We start from the raw sequence: 26,826 nt of genomic DNA, 5'->3' as shown, positions 1-26,826 counted from the left end.
GCAAGGAAAACAAAACCCCACAAACATATGAATTAAAAAGAAAAAGAAACAAAATTCATATTTTTCATGTAAAAAGACTGAAGGTTAAAGTAAAAGCTCCTAAAAAGAATCCAAAATAGAAAAAAAAAAAATTTAGAATTGATATTAGAACACAGTACAACTGCTGTATACAAGATCAATATACAAAATTTAATTATATTTCTAAATATAGGCAAATAGGAAAAGAAATAATCACATAAAACAATCATATACTATTTGTTTCCTATAAACTCCAACCATATCTGGTCTTCCTTCAATTGATAACTATAAACTCTACACAAAATACAAAAGCAAACAAACACAGGCCTGATAGTAATAAAAGCGAAAATACAGGCTTGTTTTTACAAGGAAGTTAACACTTGGGAGATGACACCAGCTTAGGGTGAACTTTCCATTTTTATGGCTTTTGAGGACAGCTACTAGTAGGGCCATGAGCAAGGCTAAAATACCAATAAAAATCTCATAGTCCTTATGACTTGAAGAACCATGCTAGAATTCTGAGCGACCACAGCCACTAGAAGATGTACCTAGAAGGAACAAAGTTAGAAATGGATATATGTTCTGTGTAAAGCCCATCTAAATCTATGGCTGATCCCTGCACTACATGTGTGTGGAAAAGCTTCTATCTAAAGGTCAAAAAAACAAAAAACAAAACACGATAAAACAAAAGCAGAGACTTGAACAACCTTTCAGTAAGCAGTCTGAACTGAATATGGAGAGGCACACCCATAATCCTAGTATGCTGGAGGCTGAGGCAAGAGGATCCCAAATTCAAGTCTGGGTTACTTAGTGAGTTCAAGGATAACCTGAATTACATAGCAAGGCCTTATCTCAAAATCAAATAAAACAAAAAAGCAATCTACACTATAAGTCCAGTGAATTTAATTACCTGGTGGCACCGTTGGTAGTCTGTGTAAATTTTAACATGTGGGGCATAGTAGGAGACCTTAAGATTATTAGGGGCATGTCCCTGAAGTGGACTATGGAACCCCAGTCTCTTCTTGCTATTTTTCTTGCTGGCCATGAGGTGAATAATTTTGCTGAATAATTTTAGTGCACTATGCATTGCTATAATATGCCATCTTACCACAAGCCCAAAACAACAGAGCCAACTTATTCTAGACTGTAACCTCCAAGACTATGACCCAAAGCAAACATTTTCTCTTAAGTTGATTATCTCAGGTATTTTTGTCACATGTGATAGTTGATTGTTTGTGTCAGCTTGAGTAACTCCAAATTTAACTAGCTCAGCATAGGTCTTAGTAAGGAAGATCTACCCTAGGGAGAACCATCACCAGAATGGTATAAAGGGAAAATGGAGAAGGAAGGATTGCTTCTGTTTTCTTTGAAGGAGGTCCAATCTTCACTTTTACCTTGGACATCATCTCTTCACTTTCAGCACACTCATCAGCTTCCAGCCCCAACCCTTCAGCCTTCCATCACAGACCATTTGGCCTCCTGATATGGACTTGAACCAGACACTACATGGATCCCCAGGGTACAGATAGATCTTTTGCACCCTACCACACCTGACTCAGTGGATGTCCATCATAAAGCAATCTGACAAATTCTTATATATTTGTATATCTTATATTACATAAGATTCTCGTCAGTGAGCACTAACTGATATATCATGGTGACAAGAAGCTGAAACACAATAAGCATTCAGTTTCTTCTATTTTTCACTTGCATAAGTAATATTAACTATAATTATCAATAAATATTTCAGAGACAAAATGACACAATAAAATTCTGAAGAATAAAATGAAATCATTAAAAAAGTAAAAATAAAATAAAATAGTTTGATGAAAATAAAATGGGTTCTGATCTAGCAAAAACTAAAATGTCTCTGAATCTGCAGATTATATTTTTCATTTAAAGTATCATAGTTTTCATCACCAAGTATTACCACTTAAACATTTTAGTAAAGTATAGTGCTCATTCAATTATTTAGTATAAATGATTTCATGCAGGATTGGTGACACTATTCCATTAGACTTTTCCTATCTCTTCTCCACTGGCATAATTTTATCCACTAACTCCCAACACCAGAGGGCAGCAGCTTTAGTAATTATTAACACTAATACAGAGAACAATCAACTAATGAAAAAATACCACTTCAATAAAAACTGTTCTAAATTTTATTAATCAATTTTTTATCATAGGGACATATTTCTATAGGTGTGAACAATAAAATAAATCATTCATAGTGTCTCTCTAAAAGGAGAGATTTTAAAAGCATATTATCTAAGGAGAGACCATGAAAATGTGAACTAAAGATATATAATAATACATTATAATATATAATAAATATAATACTAACAATTCCTTATTAATTCAATGAATCTCACAAATAAAATATGGAAGAACCAACCAAATGGTGATGTTTTATTAGTTTCTCCATATTCTTTCTGAATTTTTAAGACAGAAAACAGTTCTAGATCAAACCTCTAGCCAAAAAGACTGTCAATGACCTTGTAAAAAATTTGAAGAAACTAAACAAAAACTCTTTCAGAAATTAAAAATAAGGCAAAGATCACCAAAAGGCAAGCAGTAGTCAGCCTATTTATAGGAAAATAAGGACTTTCAAATATTAATCTTTCCCTTTCAATTATATATATGTACACACACACATACACACACACACACACACACACACACACACACACTTCTATTTGTTTGTTTGAGACAGGGTCTCACTATGTAGTACAGATTGGCCTTGAACTCATGGCCTTTCTATCTCAGCCTCCTAAGTATCGGGATTATGTGCATGCACTACCACACAAGCCCCCAGTTCTTTTATTTCTTTCTCTCTCTAATTATTTTAAGATAGTCTTGCTAAATTATCTTGGCCTGGAACTTGCATTTCTCTTGCTTCCACCTCTTGAGTAGCTGGGTTTACATGTATATGCTGTTGTACTCAGTTCAGACTTACCTTTTAAAGAAGTTTTAGATTTATAGAAAACCAAGCAGATAGTACAGGTTGTTCTCATATAATATATCCCCTTTCAGTTTCCTCTGTTTATTAACATTTTATATTTTTAATATATTTGTTACAACATTATTATACACAGTTCATAGATTACATTAAGACTTACTCTTTACCTTGTACAGTTCTGTGGTTTGTTTTGTTTTTGCAGTACTGGGATTAATAATCCTTGGTCTTTGGACAGAACTACATCCCAGCCCTTTCTTATTTTGAGTTAGGGTCTTGCTAAGTCACTAAACTGCCCAGGCTGGACATGAATTTGTGATCCTGTTGCCTGAGTTTCCCAGAGTGATGGATAACAGGTGTGTACCACCATGCCTGGCTAAGTTATGTGGGTTTTCATATATGTATAAGGACACCTGTCCACTACTATTTTATCATACAGACTAATTTAGCACCCCTAAAATTTCCTTGTGCTCCAACTACTCATCCTTCCCTTCTGCTCCCCCCTCTTCCTAGTAACTACAGTTTTCATCTTTTGCAGTGATCACATGCAATTGGAATCATATAATATGTAGCCTTTTCATAGCAGCATCTTTCAATAAGAGATCACATTCGACGTTTTTCCATGTCTTTTCATGGCTTCATATCTCATTTATTTTTATTACTGGATAATACTCCATTATATAGGAATACCATGTATTTATCCATTCACCTTATGAAGAATTACTTGCCTCTGGTTTTGTGAACATTTTTAATTTTAAAAATAGAAAAACTTTAATTCAAGATAAAAGATTTTGAAACACATACCTCTTCTCCATTCTGAGAACTTACTACAATCACAGTAAACTTATAAATAGACCAAACCCACAATGCAAAACTAGAGGAAGGGTCAGTGTGTAATTAGAATGGATGTGATTTCAGAAAATACTTGAAAGTACCATGAAACAAGGCATACTAAATAATACCCAAAATAGATGAATACTATCTATATTTTGTTGTTAATATACTAAGAACTAAATCTTACCTACAATATACATAAAACATGAGAATATTTTTCCAAGTGAAACAAACCAATCACTAAAGGCAAAGACTGTATGATTACTTCAGAGGTACCTAGAATATAATCAAATTTGTACAAACAGAAAGTAGAATCATGGTTTCCAGGAGGAAAGGGGAAGTTGTTTAATGGGTACAGAGTTTCAATTTAGCACAATGAAAAAATTATACAGATCAATTATACAATGTGAATACAGGTAAAAATGCTAATAGACTACATTTAAAATTGGCCAAAATCTAGAGGTGGGTAAAGCAGTGAATCTCTATAGTCCCAGCTACTCAGGAAGCTGGGGCAGCAAGATCACCTGACCAGCCTTGACAACAACAGCTAGTCAGAACTTTTTGCAAGTCAAATGCAGAGACAGTAAGCAAATGCAGCCCATACTTCCCTAGGAATGGGCATCAGGGATTGATATTCTAAATAGGTATCAATTACCTTGAAAGAGCCAGACAAAGTTACTAACCCAACCCCCAACAGAAAGAGACCCTGTTCCATATCTATTCCTACTTGCTAAAATGACTAGATTCCTCATTTGGTCCTGGATTTAATCAATTTTACCTGAGCAATGGTGCTTATAATCTCATTGGCTGACCATAGTTTTGCTCCACCTCCTCATGCCCATCTAAGCAAGTTCCCAAGTTTTTCACCTTAGACCCACCTAACCTCTTTTAAAAGGTTTTACTCTATAAAAATCTTTGGAAGAGACAGCTTCCCAGGCAACCCTCTTGGGTCCCCCTCTGTCCTTCTCTGGGACAGAAGCTTTCTTTCCCCCAAGTAAATACATTTTGCTCTTTAAAAAATTTTTTAAAAAATTTAAAAAGAGGAGGAAAAGGAACCAGGGAGGAGGATGGGGAAGGTGAAAGGGAAGGAAAAAGAGGAATAGGAGGAGCAAGAAGAGGAAGATGATGAGGAGCAAAAATGATCAAGATGGTAACTTTTGTATTTTTCCACCATAATAAAAATATTAACTCTGTGTCTTCTGGTTCATGCTCAAAGTTGGAAATAACATAATCACTAAGTCAAGGCCATTTAAATATTCACTTTAGATCCCAGTAGTGGACTCTATTTAATGTACATGTTGTGGCCCCTAAAGTTACTGAGGTCAGTGATTTTTTCTCAAGCTCCATCAATTACTTAAAATCATGCTTTTAGTTTGCTTCATTTTTGTACCACAACTTTCTTATTTGGGCATGTCATATTATTACTATTCTTGTTATTATTTTGTAGTGCTAGAGATTGAATCCAGAACCTTATATATACTCATCAAGCACTTACCACTAACTGATATACCCAGCCCTCTTTCTTTCCTTCTTACTTATTCAGGCTTGCCCTCTCTACCTCTTCCTTTTTCCCATGAATAACTGCTTTGCTTCCTTTTTTCTGATGTTGTTCAAAATAGTATGTCATCTTTATCATATCACTGACACTGCCCACATTTCTACTACTTATGGCATAAATATTACATTATTTTTGTGGACATATTTCTTGAAACCCAATGTGGATCTAGTGCACTGATCCATTATCAGAATTTCTTTACACTGAACTCCTAGGGTAGTTTCTCCACGTCATATTTCTTTCATATTCCTTACTTCCTTTGGCTATGCTTCAAATTTAACTTTTACATATTTTAATATATTTGGTAGGGGCAATAGATCACTTTTTCTCTTAATTTCCTCCAGCTTATACTTGTTTCCTATTGGTTTTTCCATAACATCTTTCCCTGTTCGATGGAATAATTATCTATTATAATTTCATCAAAAACTTTTGTTATGTTCATTGACTTATCACTATGAAAAGTGTGTATGTACATATACTGCTTTATCTTGTTTCTCACATGAACTGTTTTCTTCATGTAGCTCCATGTGTTGCTACTGACACCCACAGATTTTTTTTTTTCTGGGAAGCTAACATGGGTTTTCTTTTGCTTTTGCTTTATTTTTTATTTTAAAAAGTTTTTTAAAAAGATATGGAATTTCAAAATAAAATAATAAGAAATTAACATTTATTATATTGTGTATTGTTATCTTCAAAGTAGTTGCTCAGATTAGCAGATATATGCATGTAAGATTGATCAAACAATATAAATACAGCTCCTTCTAATGAACTAATTGAAATTAGTAGTACCATCATCTTAGCTATCATATATGATAGCTTTTCTCCTTTCCCCCATCCCAATTTTCTTTTCTTTTGAGCAGTTTTCTTGTCACAATATCTATTCTTTGTTTTTTGTACATAGAGTATATTTTCTAGAAATCTACTCTTATGTCAATGGCCAGCTAAGAGTTCTGTATTTGTGAGCTATTGCTCTGCAAACTTTGCTAGCACTATATTTTTAAACTCTTAAAAGAATAACTAAAAACTAACAAAATAGCAATCAAAATTTAGAAAGTACTACAGTTTGGACGTGACTTGTTCCCCAAGGGTTCATGTGATAAAAGTTTGATCCTCAGTGTAGCGGTGTTGAGGTGGTAGAAACTTTGTAAGGGGAATGTATTGGAAGGTGACTGGCTTACTGGAGGCATCGCCCTGAAAAGGAAATACTGGTTTTATGAAGTTAGTTCTCATAGAATGAATAGTTATTTTAAAAAATAAAATAAAGGTGGGCCCCTCCTAGCTTTCTGCGACACACCCCTGCCCCCCACCAACATTCTGTAGTGGACTGCTAACTGGTGGTCAACTTGTTACATCCAGCTGAACTGAGCTAGTGTGGTGCTGGGGGTGGGAGGCCCCCCTATGATTGCTGCCATCAGTAAAAGAGACAGAAGTGGAAAAGCTGTACAGGCTGTTAAGGAAGTTGCTGGAGCTGTTGGAAGCTGCTGATTCTCTTGGGCTATTCTGCTGGGGGACCTTCTATGCTGGCTTTCCTGATGAATTTGGCTGTTCTCACTGGAGGAGGAGCTCAGGACCTCATTGTCACTGAAGACCTCATTGTCACTGAGAATGACTACAGTTCACTTTGGGGGAGCTCTGATTCTTATCTTGATTACCACTTCCTGGCTCCAGAATGAAAGATGGTGTATTATTCAGCCTCATGGAGAAGTCTGTCACATTGGCTTTCCTGATGGGAACTTAGCTTTCCTCATCACTGGAGGAGCTTAGGACCTCACTGTAGCTGAAAATGGCAGTGGTACTTTTAAGGGGAGCTCTTGTTCTTACCTTAGGAGTTGTTTCCTCACTCCAGTTCAGATCCTTCAGTCTGCTAGCACAGATCCTTCATCCCACTGGTATAAACTTTCTAGCTTCCACCATTGGGCTTTGAGCCTTTCTAGCACAGATCCAAGAAGCAGGCCTGCATGACACATTGTCATGGGCTCTAGGCCTCCAAATAGACTTATGAAAGGCACTGTTATGGGCTCTAGGTTTTCAGCTGGATTCATGCAAGATATTAGGATCCAGGCCCTCAGCTAGAGTCTTTGGTCTTTCGTGTGTGGATAAATTTCCTGCAGTCTTGTATATGATTCTTTGGGTGATTATAAAATAATCTTGTAAAATCTATCCATATTGTATTGTTCCCCTTGCAAAAACTCCAAACCACAGCACACACACTACCACCACTGCCATCATCCATGAGGACCTAAGTAGACGCCAAACAAAAAAGGCTACTAGATCTTGGGCTCTCAGTCTAAAAAATTGTGCACTGAATAAACTTCTTTTTGTAATATATTGTCCAATCTCAAGTATTTGTTATAGCAACATAAAGTGAACTAATAAAAGAGTCATAGAGAATGATATGAGTAAGTCCAAATTTTCATTGCACAGGCATATATTTGACAGATAGGTAGCATCTAAAATTTCAAAATAAACCAAAAAGTGGCACTAGCACATTATTTCATTTTCTTATGCTAACAACAACCAAAACAAAACCCTAATAAACAAACAAACTTAAAAAGGGCTTCTAAGGAGCAAACCAAGAAAATGAGGCAATTAGGAACACTGATATCCATTATAATGTCTTCTGCACTATGCTTTTTAAAAATCATAAGAATTCAAACTGTAATCCCAGCACTTGGGAGGCTGAGACAGGAGGACTGCTGTGAGTTCAAGGTAATTGTGGGTTACATAGTGAGTTCAAGGCTAGTTTGATGTGCTAGTGGTGACTCTAGGACTCTACCTCAAAAAGTAAATATCCCTTTCTGGAAATTTTCGCAAAAGAACTGAAAACATCGTATCATAGTGCATAGTGTTTATAGCAGCACAATTTGTCATAGCCAAATCTTGAAAAAAAACAAAAACGCCCATTACCTGAGGAATGGAAGAAAAAGATGTGGTATTTTTATACAATGGAGTATTACTCAGCTATAAAGAAAGACAAACTTGAAGATTTCATATTTAAGTGGATGCAACTTGAAGCTATTTTCATAAGTGAAATAAACCAGACCCACATGTGTAAATATCATTATTGTCTCCCTAATGCATGAACCCAAAAGAAGAAATAAAACTTGGGGCCGGGGTGATAGCTCAGTAGAAGAAGGTCTTGCCTGGCAAGCGCACGGTCCTGAGTTCAATCCCCAGTACTGCAAAAAAAAAAAAAAAAGCTATACTATACATGAAATGAATAAGACCCACATATGTAAGTATTATACTATCTCCTAGTAAAAAAAAAAAAAAAAAGAAATGAAACCTGAAAGATATAACAGATATAGTAAAATGGAAAGAAACAGAACTTAAGGATTAAACAACAAAGAGGAGAGAAAGAAGAAAGGATAGGAAAAAAAGGTAGGGGTAAAAGAATGCAAGTATATATACAAGAAGGATGAGGGGAATGTACTAAGAATTTCCATCAGGGTTTTGAAAATAGCAGTTAATGTGTAGAATTCTCACCTTCACTAACTCTGGATGCTGATATCTGTGAACTGAGTACATTGAGGACAGCAATATGTAATACAAAAACCACATTTTAAATACTGGTCATCTTGGTCTTCTAAATGTGTACCGTTTCTTTTTTTTTTTTCCATTTCTAATGTCTTACCAGTTATTACTATACTCTCTTTAAAATAAATTTAGAAAAAGGTAATAAAAAAGAGAGCCAAGAAAAACTGAAGATTTCTTGAAAGCATGCGGTAACATTCAATCATATGTCCAATCTTGCATAACTATATCTGTTAATCTGAGCAACAGATTTGATGATAAAAATAGATAATATATCAATCATTGTTAATCAGCTTTTCTTATTTTGAAAATCTGTAACATATGTATTGTTGTATGTCACCCTGATTCTGTGTTTGTTTTTGTTCTTCTTGCTTTTGTTTTTCCTTCTCAAAATAAAATTATAATACAAATAAATATAATCATAAGAATTTATTTGTTCATAATAAATAAAATAAATTGAAAATAAAATGAGGGAAAGGGCCGGCCAAATACCTCTGGATTAAAGCACCTGCAAGCAGGCACAGGGCCCAAGGAGCCCTGAGATGGTGAATAAGACTGGGTGTGGTAGTGCGCACCTGTAATCTCAGCACTTGGGAGGCTTTAAACAGGAGAATCACTACAAGTCCAATCTAGTACTGAGACCCTGAACACCCAGTAGATCCGTCCCTAAAATACAGAAAATGAAAATGATAGAAACAGGAGAAAGTATAAAATTTGGAAATAAAAAAAGTTAAATTTTAAAAAAAGAAAAATTAAACTTTCATTCAGATATACTAAATTTCTTAGATAGAATATCATTGCCAAGGAAACCAAAGCAACTGTTGAGCAGCAAATTCATCTCCTAAAAACAATCCAAACAATTTATTTGGCAGGATATTATACTCTACTGTAGCTTTACAAAAGCCAGAAAAAAGGTTTTAATAAGGTTCTTCAAATATGGTTAATGATGTTGCTAACATTTAATAAATATTTGATTTATAGAATCTACTAAGACTACAGTAAAAGTCACATGGCCTAGGTTCTAGCATCAAATCTTCCACTTAAAAGTTGTAATCCCTTGAGTACATCATTTTCCTTTTCTGAGCCTATTTTTCTTTACTTGTGAAAGTGGGAATAACTACTACCTGCTTATCATACGGAATTGCCATGAATAGCAAATGCTGAGCATTGTACAAAAGTTGAGACACTACACAAATAAATTCAAGCTATAAGTACTAACATTCTCTTCAACTAAAAAAAGCTATATGTACTCTATACTCTTCATTAAGTGACAAATTAAGTAAATTATTAGAAAAATGTGAACAAAAACAGTGCTATATAAACTAGTATTATAAAAATTGGATTGAACTAGTTGGCAGATCCAAGCTCTAACTCAGGCTGTGCCACAGTATAATTTGTACTCTACAATGACATTGCAGAGGTGCTTCATAGGTGATAATGATGATTTAAAGGGAATTTATTCACTACCTTTTCTGAGCTAAATTTTGCTGAAAAAAACTTCTGTTGTTAGGTGTCTAAAAATCAGTGGCTTAGATTTTATTTCTATGTCTTTTATTCCTATGTTCAGGTTTTCTGTGAACCTAACCTACCTTCAACTTTGTATTTCACCCTTTCTCAACATATATCTACATTCTGAGACCAGATTGCTCTATTTCTTAAAATGCCACAACCAATTCCTGCTTCCACATTGTTATTAATAGGAATTTCAACACCTTTGCTACTGCTGTTTGAGCTAGCTGAACAGCATTGTCCTATGTCCCCGTCCCACTCTTTACCCATTCACTTGCCCAAGCCAGTGTTTAATATCTTGAATGTAAGACTACTTTCAAAAAGTCATAATTCACAATGGGTCAGAAATGGCATATAGTTCTTATATTAAAGATAACCTGGCTTCTAGGCCAGCCAATTTGTCTGTAATTTGACAATGTGCAGAAGCAATGAAAGAGTTAGAAAGAGATCCGAGGCTTGGCCATAGAGCACAGGAGGAGAGCACTCTGTTGGGAGAACTACCTGTATACTGCCTGGAGAAGAAACCCTTTGATTCATGCACTTATTGGATTTTAGTGGTAGCAGAGTCCTACCATGGAGATGGATGCACGTACTGGATACAGGCTAATGCTGTTAAATGTTTATGTTATATATCTGATTCCCTGTAATTTGGTTTCATGATCACCAAATGTCTTCTGATTCTTTAACTTTCCTTATGATACATCTGTAAAATGTACCCACTAGAAACAAATCTACTTAGCTATTATACATGTATCATAAATTAATAGAACAGTATAAATAGGACATCAGTTTCTTGAAATCAAATAAAGCAAATTCGTATTGAAACAATATAGACTAACATATTAGACTAAAGGCCTGGAAACTGGGAGGTCAGATGTTGGACTTGTAAGTTTATCAATAGACAAGTTGGAGATTTGCCAGATTTATTTCTGTATGGGCTTTGTTTTAACTAGAAAAAAAAGAAAAAGAAAACAAAACAAAAACCTAGAAAACATAATGATTTCAATCTTATGGCTAACACATGGCCTAACATCTTGAGAATGTTCCAAATGAACTCAGAAAGATATTGTGGATGCGTGGAGTCAACTAAGTAAATGATGGATGAAACTCATCCTCTTGTGCTGTTTTCTGTTTAGCACTGACATAACACTTTTACTTGTTCAGGATCATTAAAGACATTTATGCCCTTGTCTTCATACACCTTTCAAAAATTTTCTGTGTATGCTAAGCTACAGCAGAAATAAATGTGTTAACTGTACATATTAAACCTTCCAAAGTTTTGCTCTCTGCCGTAGTTCTCCACATTAGTCTAAATTTTATTTATTTATTTATTTATTTATTTATTTATTTATTTATTTTTGTATTTAGTACAGGTTCTATAGCGTCTCACTACACAGATCGAACTCATAGTGACTCTCCTGTTTTCAGCCTCCCAAATGCTGGGATTATAGGCATGCACCACCATGCCCAGTCTCAGTCCTGTCTCAGCATGCACTGGGACTGGGGCCAGCACAGCATGCTGGGGATCCAAACCTTGGTCCCAATCCACTGAGCTATCTGGCCAGCCCTCGTCTAAATTTTAATTCTGAAAGTTCAAAACATTTTTTTTCATGAAGACTTTTCAAAGTTCCCCAACTCACTGAGGCTAAAATTAGTAGTTTTAGTGAACAAGACAAATAGCAAGTTGTCCCTAGATTAATTTATAACTTATTACATGCCTCATCAAAATCACTAATGATCAGCAGCATTTGGCAGGGTTTTTTTAAATAATGGATATCAATCAAGTGTTAAACTAGTTTTCTGTATTAAAAGATCACATGTGCTGTCCACATGTAATAAAATAAATACAAGTCTAATTTATTATTTGACATTTCTATAAATTTCAGTACCCTGGATACAACCTCTTACCCAGGAGTTATTTGCTCCTTGCACTGTTTGTGTGCCTTTATTTTCATTACTATATATTTGAGGGTAAGATATGTATCTATTCATTTATCTCACAAAGGTTTTCAGCCAGTACTTTGTATGTAGAAGGTACTTTTTATTTTTGGGGCTGGCTCAGGCTACCTTAAGGGCAGGTCTGGTAAGACATGGGGAGCTGGGGATCGAACCATGGTTCCCTGTCCCCTGTGCCTCACTTGGTTTGCCCCAGCAGGCACTTAAACAACTGAGCTAACCTGTAATCCCCTGTAGAAGGCACTTTAAATATAAATTAATATTCTACAATTCTTTTTATATGTATTCAATCTTCAGTCTTCAGTTCACAGATCATTCCCTTCTGAACTCCTATAGGAATTTACCATCTATAAACTATCTAATTCTACCAATACTATTCTAGCACTATCTTTTTTTTTTTTAGCACTATCTTTAAAATACATAATACATTTTATAAGTATTTCAGTGTATCTCAGCATGTACAAATAACATGGACAATTAATAAGTTTTCATTTCAGCCATGATTTTAAAAATAATTGGGATAATCTTTGGGAAGAATATAACCAAAACTGGCACAAAAATAGAATGGAAAGAGTCTTACTATTCAAAGTGTGGTCTACACGACAACACTGGCATCACCTGGAGATCTGCTCAGTAAGACTCTCAGACCCAAAGGAACTGGCCTCTAAATCAGAATCTGCATTTTAAGGACCCTCAGATGATCTTTAAACACTTTAAGGTTTAAAGAAGCAATGGTTTAGCCAGGCATGATGGTACAAACCTGTGATCCCAGCACTTAGAAGGCTGAGGCAGGAGGACTGCTTCAAGTTCAAGGTCAGTCTGGGACACAGTGAATTAAAAGCCAAACTGAACTGAACTATATAATGAAACTCTGTTTAAAAAAAAAAAAAAAAAGCAATGATTTAGTCTCAAGCAGAATTTGTCCAAGAAGCATATGACCAAGTAACACCAAATACCTCATTATAACTGCTTATTTGTTGATCATCCTTATCTGTAAAATGAAAGTTTGTTGAGGGCAAAAACATTTCCTATCTTCCTTACCACCAGTATTTCCTGGCCTCAATAGGGTTTAGAACATTATTCAGGGCTCACTTTTTTTGTCCTAAATGCATGAATGACTCAACAAAGTAAAAACTAACACCCTTTCAGAAAGCTAATCACTCAAAAATTATTTTGTACAACATGATTTCACATACTACCATACAAACTCTTTAATTCAGTGTTATTAATTCCATTTCAAATATGCTGCCCTCTCTATTTCACTATTTCATTCACTTGACAAAGCAAAACCTTGGATCATGGTCCTCTGTTGCAGCCTCCAAGGGCCTCTTTTACAAATGAGATAGCTGTACTGTGCTTTAATTCTGACTCTCATAAATCCATCCCATATGCCTGCACAACGACAGCAGAAGGGGGGAGGTATGGCAAAAACAATTCCATGTCAGGACTATCATATAAAACCGACAAAACAGGACTATTTGGATAGCCTAACTCCAAAAAGTAAACACCCACAGGAGAATGGAGGAGAATTAGGAAAACCCTCTCCTTTCTCAAGAGCAAAAGATGATACTAGAAAATACTAGGGAATGGTAAAGACCAGCAACTACCTATGGATAGAAGGTCCACTGCACAGGAGCATCCATGAGGATAGTGGTTAGGAACATTCAAGAGGGAGCCAGAAACCACTTTCAGGTTTACACAGAAGGGAGTTCCCGGGAGAGCAGGCAAAGGAAATAGCTCTGTGAGGGCAGAACTTATTACTGTGTTTATTCTTGAGAATAATGAATATTTTGACAGCACTGTAAGGGAAGAGGATGAGAGATGAGGAAGAGGGGAGGCGATTGAGCGCATTACAAAAAGGAAGCGACTGCAGTCGTCCCTGCCCAGCCCAGCCGCGGGAGAAGGCAGCCCAGGATAGGTGGGGGCAACGCCCGGCTCGCCGAACCCGCGGTGGCCAAAGCCACCTCCTCTGAAGCCCGCGGAGCCCCAGTGAGCACCGGAAAGGGCGGCCTGTGCGCGGGGGAGGGAGAGGATGCTGGGCTGAGCAGGTGGGTACCCACCTTGTCCCAACGGAGCCACTGCCCGACGGCCGTGTCCAGCTGAGGGTCGCCGGTGCGGTAGGGGGCGTGGAGCAGGTTGGAGTTCAGGTCTCCCTCTGCGTTTTCAGCCATGGCAGGCAGACACGCGGGTGCGGGCCTGAGGGGCCGACGAAGATGGTTGCGTTCACCAGGGTCCGGACGCCCCCTCCTCACTGAAGGGCATCGGACACCAGCCACAGGCAGTCCGTGCCAGCTTCCGTCGTGGCTTTAGGGAACTGGAAGAGAAGGCAGATACGGCTGCCCGCTCACCGGAGGGCCAGGGCCAGGGCCGGGTCTGACTGAAACCGGCGTGTGGTGAGAGAACGACGGTCCCAGATGTCTGGGTCTCGGCTGCCGCCGCCGCCGCCGCCGCCCTCCCCGCCAGGCCCCGCCCCAGCGCCGCGGCCCCGCCCTTCCCGCCCGGGCGGATTTGAGTCCCCGAGGCGTGAGGCGCGAGCCCGGGAGCGCGCTCCCGCCGGCTCCACAGGGGCCCCGCGTACTGTCCGCCCCGGTGGCGTGGAAACGCTGCACAGCTCTTTTTATTTGTTTAATTTGCCTTTCACCAGGCGTCTTAGCCTCGTTATCATCCCCACACTCCCGTGCGACTCTTTTCTTCTATCTGCGAGCACGTCCACCACTAGAGCCCGCCACAGCACCCACTCTCTGCGGATCTCCGGCGCGTGTTCTGGGGCGCGCGCCTGTCGGGCGCTGGGGGGTGGGGGGGGCAGAGTGCCCGCGCGCGGTCTCACGGGAGTTGTAGTTCTTTTCTTTCCCTGGGATGTGCGGAGACCGCCGAAGAGAGGACGCCCAACTGCCAGCTCCTTCCTTTTCAGAGGAGAAAGCGCTGCCTCATGGCTGCTCCCTACCGACGAGCCCTGCGCTTGTTGGTTTTGCTGTGTCTTGTGCTTCTGCCATTAAATTACTTTTAAAAAGGAGGGACATAGGAACAACCTGTATCCATTTAATTTTACAGTTGACAAGTTGCGTTCTACCCCTTCAGCCATCCTGTAAGGTAAGTAGGTGTGTTCCACTCCCAGTTTACACATAAAAGAGAAGCTGACAGAAAAGTGAACCGAATTTTACAAGAACCAGTGTTCCTGAGTGATGGAACTAGAGTCAAGCTCTCAGGTTCTTGAGAACTCCTGGCAGTTCTTTTTGCGTTGCTACTGCAGTGAGTTAGGAGGTAGAGAAAACAGGATGAATCAATAGATAAGAAAATTAGGATGAATATTTACCAATAATGTTAGTACAAACATCATAACTTACATAGAGCAATACAGTGGAAATACAGAGGAGAGAAATTGGTTTTCCAGAATAAAAATGATCCTCAACTTTGTTTTGTCTCCTCTTCCTCTCTTCATGGAATACTCACCTTCTAAGTACTGCAGCTGTATGTCTGGGAAATGCTGAGTTCTTCCCAGTCCACCACCCAGCCATTCTTGAGTTTCTTAATGTGGCTTTCCTATAATGGCTATGATTTTGACAACTCTTCTCTGTCAGCTCTTTCTTGTGAAGGGCATAATAATATTACAGCGTGGTTATATAGGAACTTAATAAATGGTTTTAGAGACTTTTGAGGTTCAAAGATAAAAGACATAATATAAAATACTATTTTCTTTCCTTTAAAGTGTTGCTTACCATAATAAAGTACACACTGCCAAGGTACAAAGGAAAACTGGCGCTAATTCCTAAAAAAATCGTGTGAAATTGCAGAGTTTTTCCTAATCATTTGAACTGTTTGCTTGTTTGTTTTTAAATAGTGTCAGCAGCTTCTTTAAACCACATAAGGTCTGGGAAACCCATGTGTCCAGAAGAGAAATTAATCTTCTGTTATAGCTATTATCACCTTTATGGATAATAGCTATAAATGTCAATATCTGAGTCCATGATAAATAGTAATTAGACATTGATGCTAAGCATTATGCTAGGAGCTGAGGGTACACGATTGCATGTAATTATTTATTTTAAGAAATAAAATCTAGCCAGGCCTAATCGTGCATGCCCATAATTCTAGTACTCAAGAGGCTGAAGAAAGAGACTATAGCAAGTTTGAGGCCCAGCCTGGGCTACATACTGAGATTCAGTCGCAGAAAAACAGGCAATCAGGAAGAGAGAAAATTTGTTTGAAGAGAGGATATGTGCAATAAAATATAAACAATGATAAGTAGCAAATTCATGCTGCAAAGAACTATTAAATTAAGTCTGGGGTGTTCAATAAAGCATCAGGCACATAGGAGGACCTGCACTGGGCTTTCAGAACAGAGAATAAGCAAGTAGAGAAAAAAGTAGAGAGCATTTCAAACTGATATTCCACTTCTCAAATCTCCCTAGGAGAATGTTTAAAATGTACCGATTATTCCTGGACACTGCCCCAGAAATTCTGAATCAGTACATTTGGATGGAGCCTATGTAACTGCATAAAAATATCTATTAATTGTGAGATAGGTGGCAATAGCCTGGCACTAGTAGGACCAATGTGTCAGCATCCCCTGGAGCTTACAAAGAAACAAATTTTCAGACACCAAACTAGTTCTACCAGATTAGTATCTAATTTTAATAAGAACCAACAATGATACATAATAAAATTTATAAGTAAATTTATAAGACAATTCTAAGAAATACTGCCAAATCAAATAGAAATTTTAGAAGATGGAATGCAGGACAAGAATAGACAACAGGAGAAATATAGGGTTTAATTCAATACTAGAGTAAGCTAACCTTCCCTTTTATCAGCAAGATCGTGCCAGGCTTTAACTGGTTACTAGAAATCTTGCCCAGCAGATTAAGTTTATTCTTTTAGGCACTAAAGTGTAAACAAGAACACCTAGATCTCATCAAATCTAAGAACAAGATCTGAGTGTGTCCAGAAGGGGGAGTGCAGTAGTTTGCCTGATCAAGAAAAGCTCAGAAACTTCATTTCTGTTGTGGTTTGCCCAGAGCATTTTGTGTTTTCATGTGTTAAGTTGTCAACTCTAATTGTGATTGAATAAGAGAAGACCCCTTTGGTTTTCAGAACAGAAATGCTTTCTGAGAAATCCATCGCGAAGTGATTTTGCCATTGTGTAAACATCATAGAGTGGTTACAGCTTTACTATGTGATAAAAATCTATGGGACCACTGTTTTATATAGAAGTTCACTTTTGACCCAAATATGTGATACTGGGGCCACAGATATAGCTCAGTGGCATAAGCTCCTTCCTGGAAAATATGTGATATATAACAGTGTAATAAATTAGTTATAACAACATTGTTTAATATGTATAACCTATTATCATATATAATTATGAAGTAATATATTGGGTTAGCTTTCTATTGCTGTAACAAAATACCTAAGTTAAATCAACTAAGTAAAAGTAAAGGTTTATTTTTAGGTCATAATGTCAAAGGTTTTTGTCCATGATTGGTAGGCTCTGCTGCTTTGGGGCCTATAGCAAGGTACCATATTATGGCAGGAAGCCCTGGTTTGGCAGAAAGCTCTGATTTGGCAGAGTTGCTCACTTCACAATAGTTAGGAAGCAGAAGAGAAAGAGACAAAAGAGCTCAGGTTCTCAAGATCCCCTTCCAGGGCGTGTTATATTAAGTCTTGAGGAAATAATCTTTCTGCTCTGTGTTTAATCTGGAAAAAGTATTTTCTTAGTCACAAATTTAATTGTCATAAACTCTATGAGAGAGTCTGTGTGTCAGAAAAGGAACTATCTGACAAACAACTCTCAACTTTTAACTATTACATAAAACTTCGTTGAAGACAAGAATATAGAAAAATAAAAGGTAGGTATCTCTATGTAAGGCAGATTATAATGAATCTAATACGATTATAATGAAGCAAAGTAATGAACCCAGGGTGAATTTAAGTGAAATACATGTTCTCTGGGTTTTGGAAGTACAATACTTGTGCCTGAGAATGAGTGGCTCATTACATTTTCAGATGAGATAGGGCACATTCAGGGTGGTATAGCTGTAGACTCATTATATTTTCAATAGATTTATTTACATACATATCATTCACTTAAAGTATATAATTCAGTGGCATAGTATATATTTATATATATAATATTAATGCAGTTAATTTGGGAACATATTTATTATCTCAAAAAAGAAACTCTTTGGCCAGGTGTGGTAGTGCACACCTGTAATCCTAGTCCTTGAGAAGATGAGGCAATGGGATCACTCTCAATTGAGGCCAGCCTGGTCTATATAGTGAGTTCAAGGCCAGCTTAATTACAGAGTGAGATCTTGTCTCAAAAGGAATGAAAGAAAAGGAAACAAACCCTTTGCTTTTAGCTGTCAGCACCTTGTCACTCTATCCCTGGGGCTAAGAAAGCACTAACATATTTTCTGTCTCTGCAGATTGCCCTGGTCTGAACATTTCCTCTAAATGTGATATTATGATATATATAGTCCTTTGTGACTGGCTTCCATTAGCATGTTTTCAAGGTTTATCCATGCTGTAGATGATATCAATATTTTATCCTTTTTTTAAGTTCAGTAATATTCCAATTATACCATATTTTATTGATTCATTTATCTATTGATAGACATTTAGTTCATTTATGCATTTTGGCTATTGGCTAGTGTTGTTATATTCATGTAAGGACTTTTTTTGGCCAGCTCAGCCCACCCTGAGGGTAGGTCTGGCACAGCATAGGGGGTCCCCTGCACCTGCCTAAGCTTGCCTAAGCAGGCACTTTAGACCACTGAGCTATCTCACTGGCCCCTTCATGTAAGTTTTTGTGTCAAATGTTTTTGTTTCTCTGAGATATATGACTCAAAGAGGATTTTCTAGATTTTAAAGGAACTCTATATTTTTGTTTTTTGGGTTTTTTTGTTTGTTTGTTTGTTTTTAGTTTTTTGGAAAATTCGCATGTTTAAAAGTGAAAGACCAAAAATAAAATCCAGAGAGAAAAAAAAAGCAGAGAGAATCTCAATTAAAGGCTTGTTTTCATACATTAAGTCAAAGTCACAAAATGGACCTCAAAGGCCTCCTCTCAGAGAAAACTAACATCACCCTGGTGTCCTGGGGTCTTTCCCATTTGTTTCGCTGAGCCCTGATGGTGGTCCTACTGGACTGAGATTGGCAAGTCTGAGGGAGAGGAGGCTGAGAAGAAAGAGCTCACCCATCACTAGTACCAAGGAGCTCTGGGAAATCTTTTAAGTTTCTCAGTCACTGCTTCTCAGTGAGGTGCCCTGAGCCAGGCCCTGGGTCCGAGATGGTTCAGGCTGCTTCCTGATGCCATCTTCTGTGGACTGGTTGCACACACAAAACCAGCTAGCAAGAAAAAAATCTACCAACATCCATGCCTTGTTCAGACCAAGGACAGTGCCTTGTGCTTTCTTTCACATGGAGATTAAAGTGAAAAAATACAACTATGCTATGTCATTTCTTTCTGTAACATCAAATTAACATCACAGATGAAACACCTCAACTTTAAAAGAGTGATGTAAATATATCTTGATAATTCTGTAACAAATAAGCTACATGTATTTTGCTCTGACATAACTATTTCCTGCTTAGATATAATAAAAAGAAATTAAAATACCTGCCACATTTCTACTTTCTTTTTCACTTCCTCCTTTTCTACAAACTCATTTAAGTTTGCCAGGGCTTTGGCTGCCAGTATTCTCCTTGCTTCTGTACTCACTTCAGACAGCAAATTGGTCTGTGGCACTGCTTCAGGCAGATCTTTGCTGTCCTGGATATCAGGTCCAACCAGCACTTTTGCCTTTGACTGGAGTCACAGTCCAGAGGTGTGTAGCAAGTCTGGCCACCTTCCTTGCCAGCGTCTGAGTTCCAGCCACCATGAGGCTCACACTGACAGTGTGCGTCTTGCTGGTACGAGGGATCTGGATTCTCAGAGGCTGTCTTAGTTACTTTTTACTCGTTGCTGGGACAAATACCTGACACTCAAAATGAAGGAAGGAAAGGCTTACTTAGCTCACAGTTACTCGAGGGTTCTTTCCATATGCTGCTGGCTCCAAAGCAAACAACAGCAATTCATGTGGCAGAAAACAATGAAGAGCAGAGGAGGAACAGCAGCTGCGGAATCCATCAAGAATCTCTTCCTTTTGTGCTGACTTCCATGACCTGTGCTCCACAGTAAAGACCAGAGCTCCTGCATACTGGCGCGGCTGGCAAAATCAAGCTCCTCCAAAGACTGAGACTTCTCCATGGTGCTGGGCAGCTGGAAACCAGGTGGGAGGCTTCCTGCCTTTGTCAGTGCCTGGGCCCTGCCCACCTGCAGAGCTAGGCTCCCAAGCTGAGATCTGGACTGATTCAGCCAAGGTGATACAATGTATCTAACACAGAGACATTTGTAAAGGTGGGTGTAATGGGTTCCCTGGGGTTGTGTGAACAACACACCCACAGAGAAGGTTTGACTCCACTGTATTTCCTTTGCAGTGTCCCTCCTCAGGCAAAAGGGTGATGCATCTTTGTGTACTGATAAGTCACCACATTTAGGCTGGTTCCAGAAAGAAAATGTACTGCAAACCAACGCTTTCTTACTGAGATCCAGAGCTGGAGACAGTGGGATGTAACAGTGGCTGCTGGGCATCTGCTGCTGCACCTTGTGGCCCAGTAAGTTCTGGGCAGCCACTGTACACGAAGTCTCCCCTTGCTCAAGGAGTCTCTGCTCTCCTCAAGTCCATGTCACTGTGGCTGAGCTGCCTTTTCAGAAGAGTCAGGGGCTGAAGGCACTCAACATTCTGCCTCTTCCAAAGAGGGTCAAACTCTTGATCATTGGAAAGAATCACATCTCAATTCTCAAACTCTGTTGCCACTGCTGTAGAATTAAATGGGTTAGCTGTGTCACTGTGGTGCTGCAGTAACTCTTCATCCAGGCCCATTGTGACCATCTTAGAGACAGTCTTTTCGATTTTATCAGAGTCCAGACCCTGCTAATCTATCCTTTACCACTATTGGCCTATTCTCAGCCAAGTGCAGTAGAAATTTGCAAACTAGGAGAGAGATTTTTGGCACATACTGTAGAACTCATGCCTCATAACTATGAAGTAGATGATGCAGGTGAATTAGGTACTGGGCTAAGGTGACCATATGTGATTTTGGGACCCAGCAAGAGAAGATATTGCAGAGAGGAGTCAGAAACTGAGTAAATTCCCATACATAGAGCAGCTGCCTTCTAGTTTTTATGGAACTGGGTTGCTTTGACAGCATAAATATAATTGCTTGATCAGCAGTTTTTCTTCTTGCAAACGCTAAATAACATGCTATTAGAATACCTGTTTGGCCACACCCTACAGGACAGTGGACAGCTACTTTTTCTTCTCGTAAGACACAGGTCATCACTTCACCATATGTACGGTCGCAGCAAGAGATGCTACACCATGATCCTTCCAGCCAAAATTATAAAAATAAATGCAAGCCTCCATGAATGTTTCAGGAAGGTACATGAAGCCATTTTCTTGTTCCAGTTTCCACAGCTAGCATGTTCGCCAGGTCGCTGCAGGTTGACCATTGTTTTTATGCTATGCCTGAGGAACTGGTCGATGATGTGGTACTTCTGGATGAGATCAGAGGATGGGCGAGCCATTGCCAGGATAGTGTCAGTGACCCTTTTATGTTTGCAACAGACCTACTGCTATTCACCAATGGGGAATATGGATGTTCATTGAGAGGCACAGCTCCTGCAGCCATCATAATCTTCACGCTCTGCCTGGGCCTGGCCCAGCGGTCGAGCCCGCCCTCACAGGGCAGTAAAGGCCCCACTCTGAGGGCCCCACAAGGACCTCCAGCGTGCCAACGCCACACACACCACTGGCTGCCCCGGCTTGAAGCCTCTATGTTTTATCATTTGAAGAAATGTCAGTGTGTTTTCTATGTCAGTCAGTGCTCACTAGAGAAACATTTAATATAATACACCTTGGATTGAGAGTAACTTTTTCTGAGAATATTCCACAAGATGACCAATCATTTAATTTCTAATAAATTTTAACTTGATAAATTAAATGAGTGATGTTTTGCAATAAGAGTAGTATATGATACCCAATATCACATGATCACAACCATGCCAATGGATATCTCTCACTTGCTCTCACTCTCGCTCTCGCTCTCACTTTCGCTCTCTCTCTCTTCCCTGTTCTACACCTCTGTGGAATTTCAGGTGATCATCTCCCAGTGACAAGAAGCTTTAGAGGAGACCTCATATATAGATTAAGGAGGAGGAGAAAATAAAGGTAGAGGAATTCCTCACTTCAAATGAAGTTAAAGAGGTGTGTAAAATGTGGAAAACTATAAAATTTTGTAGAAAAACACCACCTGAATAAATCATAGAAATGCAAGTAATGGGTTGGTGAGATGGCTCAGTAGTCTAAAGCACCTACTTAGAACAAGCTTAGCTAAAGCATCAGGGAACGCAGTTCAATCCCCCAGCACCACATGCCAGCCAGCCCCGCCCCCTGGTGGGCTGAGCTGGCCACACACACACACACACACACACACACACACAAATAAATAAAAAATTAAAAAAAATTTTAAAAAAAGAAATGCAAGTAATGAATCTGTTTCATGTCAATGCAATATGTCATTTCCCTGAAAGCTCCAAAAGGAGGCAAAAGCAAAGATCATTCGATAGGTTCCTTATTAAGATTGCATAAAAATAAAAAAGATGCCATTGAGCAATAGATAGCAGGACAGATTTCCTCAGTAGTGAAGAGTCTGTGCTGGAAGTCAGGACACCGACATCTGGATATGGATTCACATGGGACAATAGAGTGAGCCTCAGGCCTTTGACTGAATCCTTTGGAGTCCCAGTGGACAGACAGGGACTAGCAAGATACCTCAGTGATCTAAAGCACCTGCTTAGGCAAGCACAGGGGAACATAGTTCCATTCCAGGCACCATATGCTGCACCAGCCCTGCCCTTAGGGTGGACTGAGCCAGAAAAAAAAAAAAAGTGGACAGATAGACCTTTCGCATTCTTCCACACCCAACTTTGTGGATGGCCTTTGTATGCCAATCTTGTAAATTCTTCTATGTATTTGGGTATCTTGTATTAAATCTGATCTTTTAGTTAGCACTGGTTGATACACTTTAGTAAAGAGGCTATCTTTCCTCCAGTCTATGTGTTTAGTTTTTATCAAAAATCATGTAGCTGAATGTGCCTGGGGTTTTTTCTGTATCTCTGTTCCACTGACCCACTTGTCTGTTTCTGTGCCGGTTTCAGGCTGTTTTCATCACTGTAGCTTTGGAATGTAACTTGAAATCCAGGATTATGATGTTTCATGCTTTGGCCTTGTTTGCCCAGGATTGCTTTTGTTCTTCTAGTTCCATGTAAATTTTAGAATTGTTTTCTTTAGTTCTGAGAGGAAATGAAGTTATTTTGATTGGGATTATATTAAATCTGTATCATCAGTTTGGGAAGTAGGGCCATTTTGACTATATTGATTCTGCCTATATAGAACAAGGGAACAAATGATATCTCTTCATTTTCTGATGTCCTCTTTTATCCCCTTGTTCAGAATACTGTAGCATGCTTTCACTTCCTTGGTTAGGTTAATTCCCTAAGTATTTAATTTTTCTTGATGTTATTATGAATATTGTTTTCTAGTTTCTTTCTGGGTATTATTGTTGATGTACAAGAATGCTAGTGAATTTGTGTGTTCATTTTATTCTGCTACATTGTTGAATGTGGTTATTAATTCCAGGAGTCTTTTTAGTGGAATGTTTTTGTATCTTCTATGTAGAGGATCATGTAATCTGCAAATAATGATCACTTGACCCTATCTTTTCCCATACATATCACTTGTATTTCTTTCTTTGCCTTATTGGTCTGGCTAATGTTTCAAGTAATGTATTGAACAGGAGTGATAATAGTAGATATCCTTGTGTCGTTCTTGATTTTTCTTTTTTTTTGCATTTAATACAGGGGATACAGGGTCTACAGGGTCTCACTATGTACATCAGATTCCTAGTGATCCTCCTGTTTTTCAGCCTCCTAAGCAATGGAATTACAGGCACATGCCACCATACCCAGTCTCAATCACAGTCTCAATGCACTCCATGGGGTGGGACTGGCACGGCACACCACCAGGGATCAAATCCCGACTGGCCACTGTGCTCTGCCTAAGCAGGCACTTTAATCCACTAAGCTATCAGGCTGGCCCTTTGTTCCTGATTTTAGAGGGAAAACTTTCAGTTTTTACCCCACTTAATATGATGTTAATAGTAAGTTTATCATAAATGGCTTTTGTCAAATTAAAGTCTGTCTATAATCTATTTTTAGGCGGTTTTATCATAAATAAATGTTGAATTTTGCCCAAGGTTTGTTCTGCATTTATTGAGATGATCATATGATTTTTTCTTCTCCTATATTTATGAAATGTGCTACATATATTGATTTGTGTATGTTGAACCATCCTTGCATCCCTGGGGTGAAGTCTATTTGGTCATGATGTATGATCTTTTTGATGATTTATTACATTCTATTTGCCAGTATCTCATGGAGTATTTTTGTGTCTATGTTGATTAAAGAGATGGGCCTGTAGTTCTCTTTTTCAGTTGATCCTTACCTGATTTTGGAATATTAATGCTAGCTTTACAAGTGACTTTGGGAGAACTCCTTTCCTTTCATTTTCATTAAAAAGCTTGAGGAGTAGTGTCATTAAATCCTTCCTGAAGTTATTGTAGAATTCAAGGATGAATCCTGGGCTTTTGTTAGCTGGTAGGTTCTAATTACAGCTTCAATTTCATTGCCTGTTATTAGTTTCAAGGATTTTATATCATGTTGCTTCAGTTTTAAAGATTCATATATATCTAGGAATCTATCCATTTTTTAAATTCTCCAATTTATTGGTGTGCAGATTTGTGATATAGTTGTTAATAATCTTTTTTATTTTGTTAGTGTCCATTGTGATTTTGCCTTTCTCATTTCTGATTGCTTTGATATGGGTCTTTACCTTCCTTTTTTTGGTAAAGTTTGCTAAGGGTTTTTCTATTTTGTTTTTTCTTTCAAAAAAGCAGCTCTTTGATTCATTGATTATTTGTTTTTTAATCTCAATTTCATTAATATCTCCTCTGGTCTTTATGATTTCCTTCCTTGTTATATTTTTGGATTTGGATTGTTCTTGTTTTTCTAGGACCTTTCTGTACATCATTAGGTTATTATTTTTTGGATTTGCTCTGGTTTTCTGATGTGAGCATTCATAATTATAATCTCCTTTAACTGTTTTCATTGTGACCTATAGATTCAAGTATATTGTACAAGCACTGTCATTTGATTGCAGAAACTGTCTAATTTCTTGTTTAATTTCATTTATGACCCATTGATTATTCAGAAAGTTTTGTTTAATTTCCATGTGTTTGCAGTGCCTGTAGTTTTTGCTATTGATTTTAATTTCATTGCACTATGACCTATACTATTGGATAAATTATTGGATAATTTCAATTATTTTGCATTTATTTGAGCATGCTTTATGGACTAGTATATGGCCTATTTTGGAGAAAGACCTATGGGCTGCTGAGAAGAATGTATGTTCTGTTGGTTAGAATACTGTAGATATCTATTAAGTCCATTTTCTTGAAGCTTTTTTTTTATGTATTTAGAACAGTTCTACAGGATTTACAGGGTTTCACTACATAGATCAGACTCATAGTGATTCTCCTGTTTTCAGCCTCCCAAGCTCTGGGATTACAGGCAGGCACCACCACACCCAGTCTCAATCAGTGTCTCAGCGCACCCTGGTGGCGGGGAGGGTCACCATGGCATGCCTGAGATTGAACCCTGCCGCTGTGCTCTGCCTAAGCAGGCACTTTAGTCCATTGAGCTATCTGGCCAGCCCAAAGGTTTGTTTTAACTTATTTTTTTAGTTGTTGATTCTTTTCTACTCAATCTAATTGTGGCAGTGGATAATTGAGGTCCCTTACTGTAATTACGTTAGTGTTTACCTGATCTTTTATGTCTAGTAGTGTTTATTTTATGAATTTGACTAGGCTAGTGTTTGATGAATATATTATTTTTTCTTCCTGCTTAATTGTTCCCTTAACCAGTATGTAGTGACCTTTTTTGCCTTTTCTGATGTTTTGAACTGAAATCCACTTTTTTTGTTTTTATAAGAATGTTTCACTATATAGTTCAGGCTGGGCTTGAACTCACCATGTAGCCCACGATGGCTATGAATTCCCAGCAATCCTCCTGCCACAGCCTCCTGAGTGTTAAGATCACAGGCATACATCACCATACCCAGCTGTAAGTCTACTTTGTCTGAAAGGAGTATAGCTACTCCTGCTTGTTTTTGAGTTCCTATTCATAGAATATTGTTTTCTGCATTTTTAGTCTATAATTTCTTTCTTTCTTTCTTTCTTTCTTTCTTTCTTTCTTTCTTTCTTTCTTTTTTTTGTTTTTGGTACTGGGGATCAAACTCAGGACCTTGCA

At 38.2% G+C, this 26,826-nt stretch overlaps 1 protein-coding gene and 2 pseudogenes across 2 annotated transcripts in view; all 3 read right to left on the bottom strand.

Moving 5' to 3' along the window:
- The window catches only part of LOC105742389, a 9,084-nt pseudogene extending 3,701 nt beyond the window's left edge, over positions 1-5,383 (bottom strand).
- The window catches only part of Pgm2l1 (phosphoglucomutase 2 like 1), a 152,843-nt gene that overhangs the window by 79,715 nt on the left and 46,302 nt on the right, over positions 1-26,826 (bottom strand). Inside the window, exon 1 of one of the 2 annotated variants that reach the window (XM_004632521.3) lies at positions 14,423-14,799. The exons of the other annotated variant lie outside the window; for it this stretch is intronic. Within the exon in view, the coding sequence (XP_004632578.1) occupies positions 14,423-14,533 (111 nt within the window). The 5' untranslated portion in view covers positions 14,534-14,799. Of the gene's footprint in view, positions 1-14,422; positions 14,800-26,826 lie in introns of those variants that run through there. 2 annotated transcript variants of the gene reach the window in all.
- Positions 14,980-26,826, bottom strand: part of LOC105742386 — an 18,320-nt pseudogene continuing 6,473 nt past the window's right edge.

The sequence above is a fragment of the Octodon degus genome, unplaced genomic scaffold (assembly GCF_000260255.1).
Source record: "Octodon degus isolate 3935 unplaced genomic scaffold, OctDeg1.0 scaffold00049, whole genome shotgun sequence".
Lineage (NCBI taxonomy): Eukaryota > Metazoa > Chordata > Mammalia > Rodentia > Octodontidae > Octodon > Octodon degus.
Note: the sequence above shows the minus strand (reverse complement) of the source record. Positions and strands in the feature narration are given on the sequence as shown.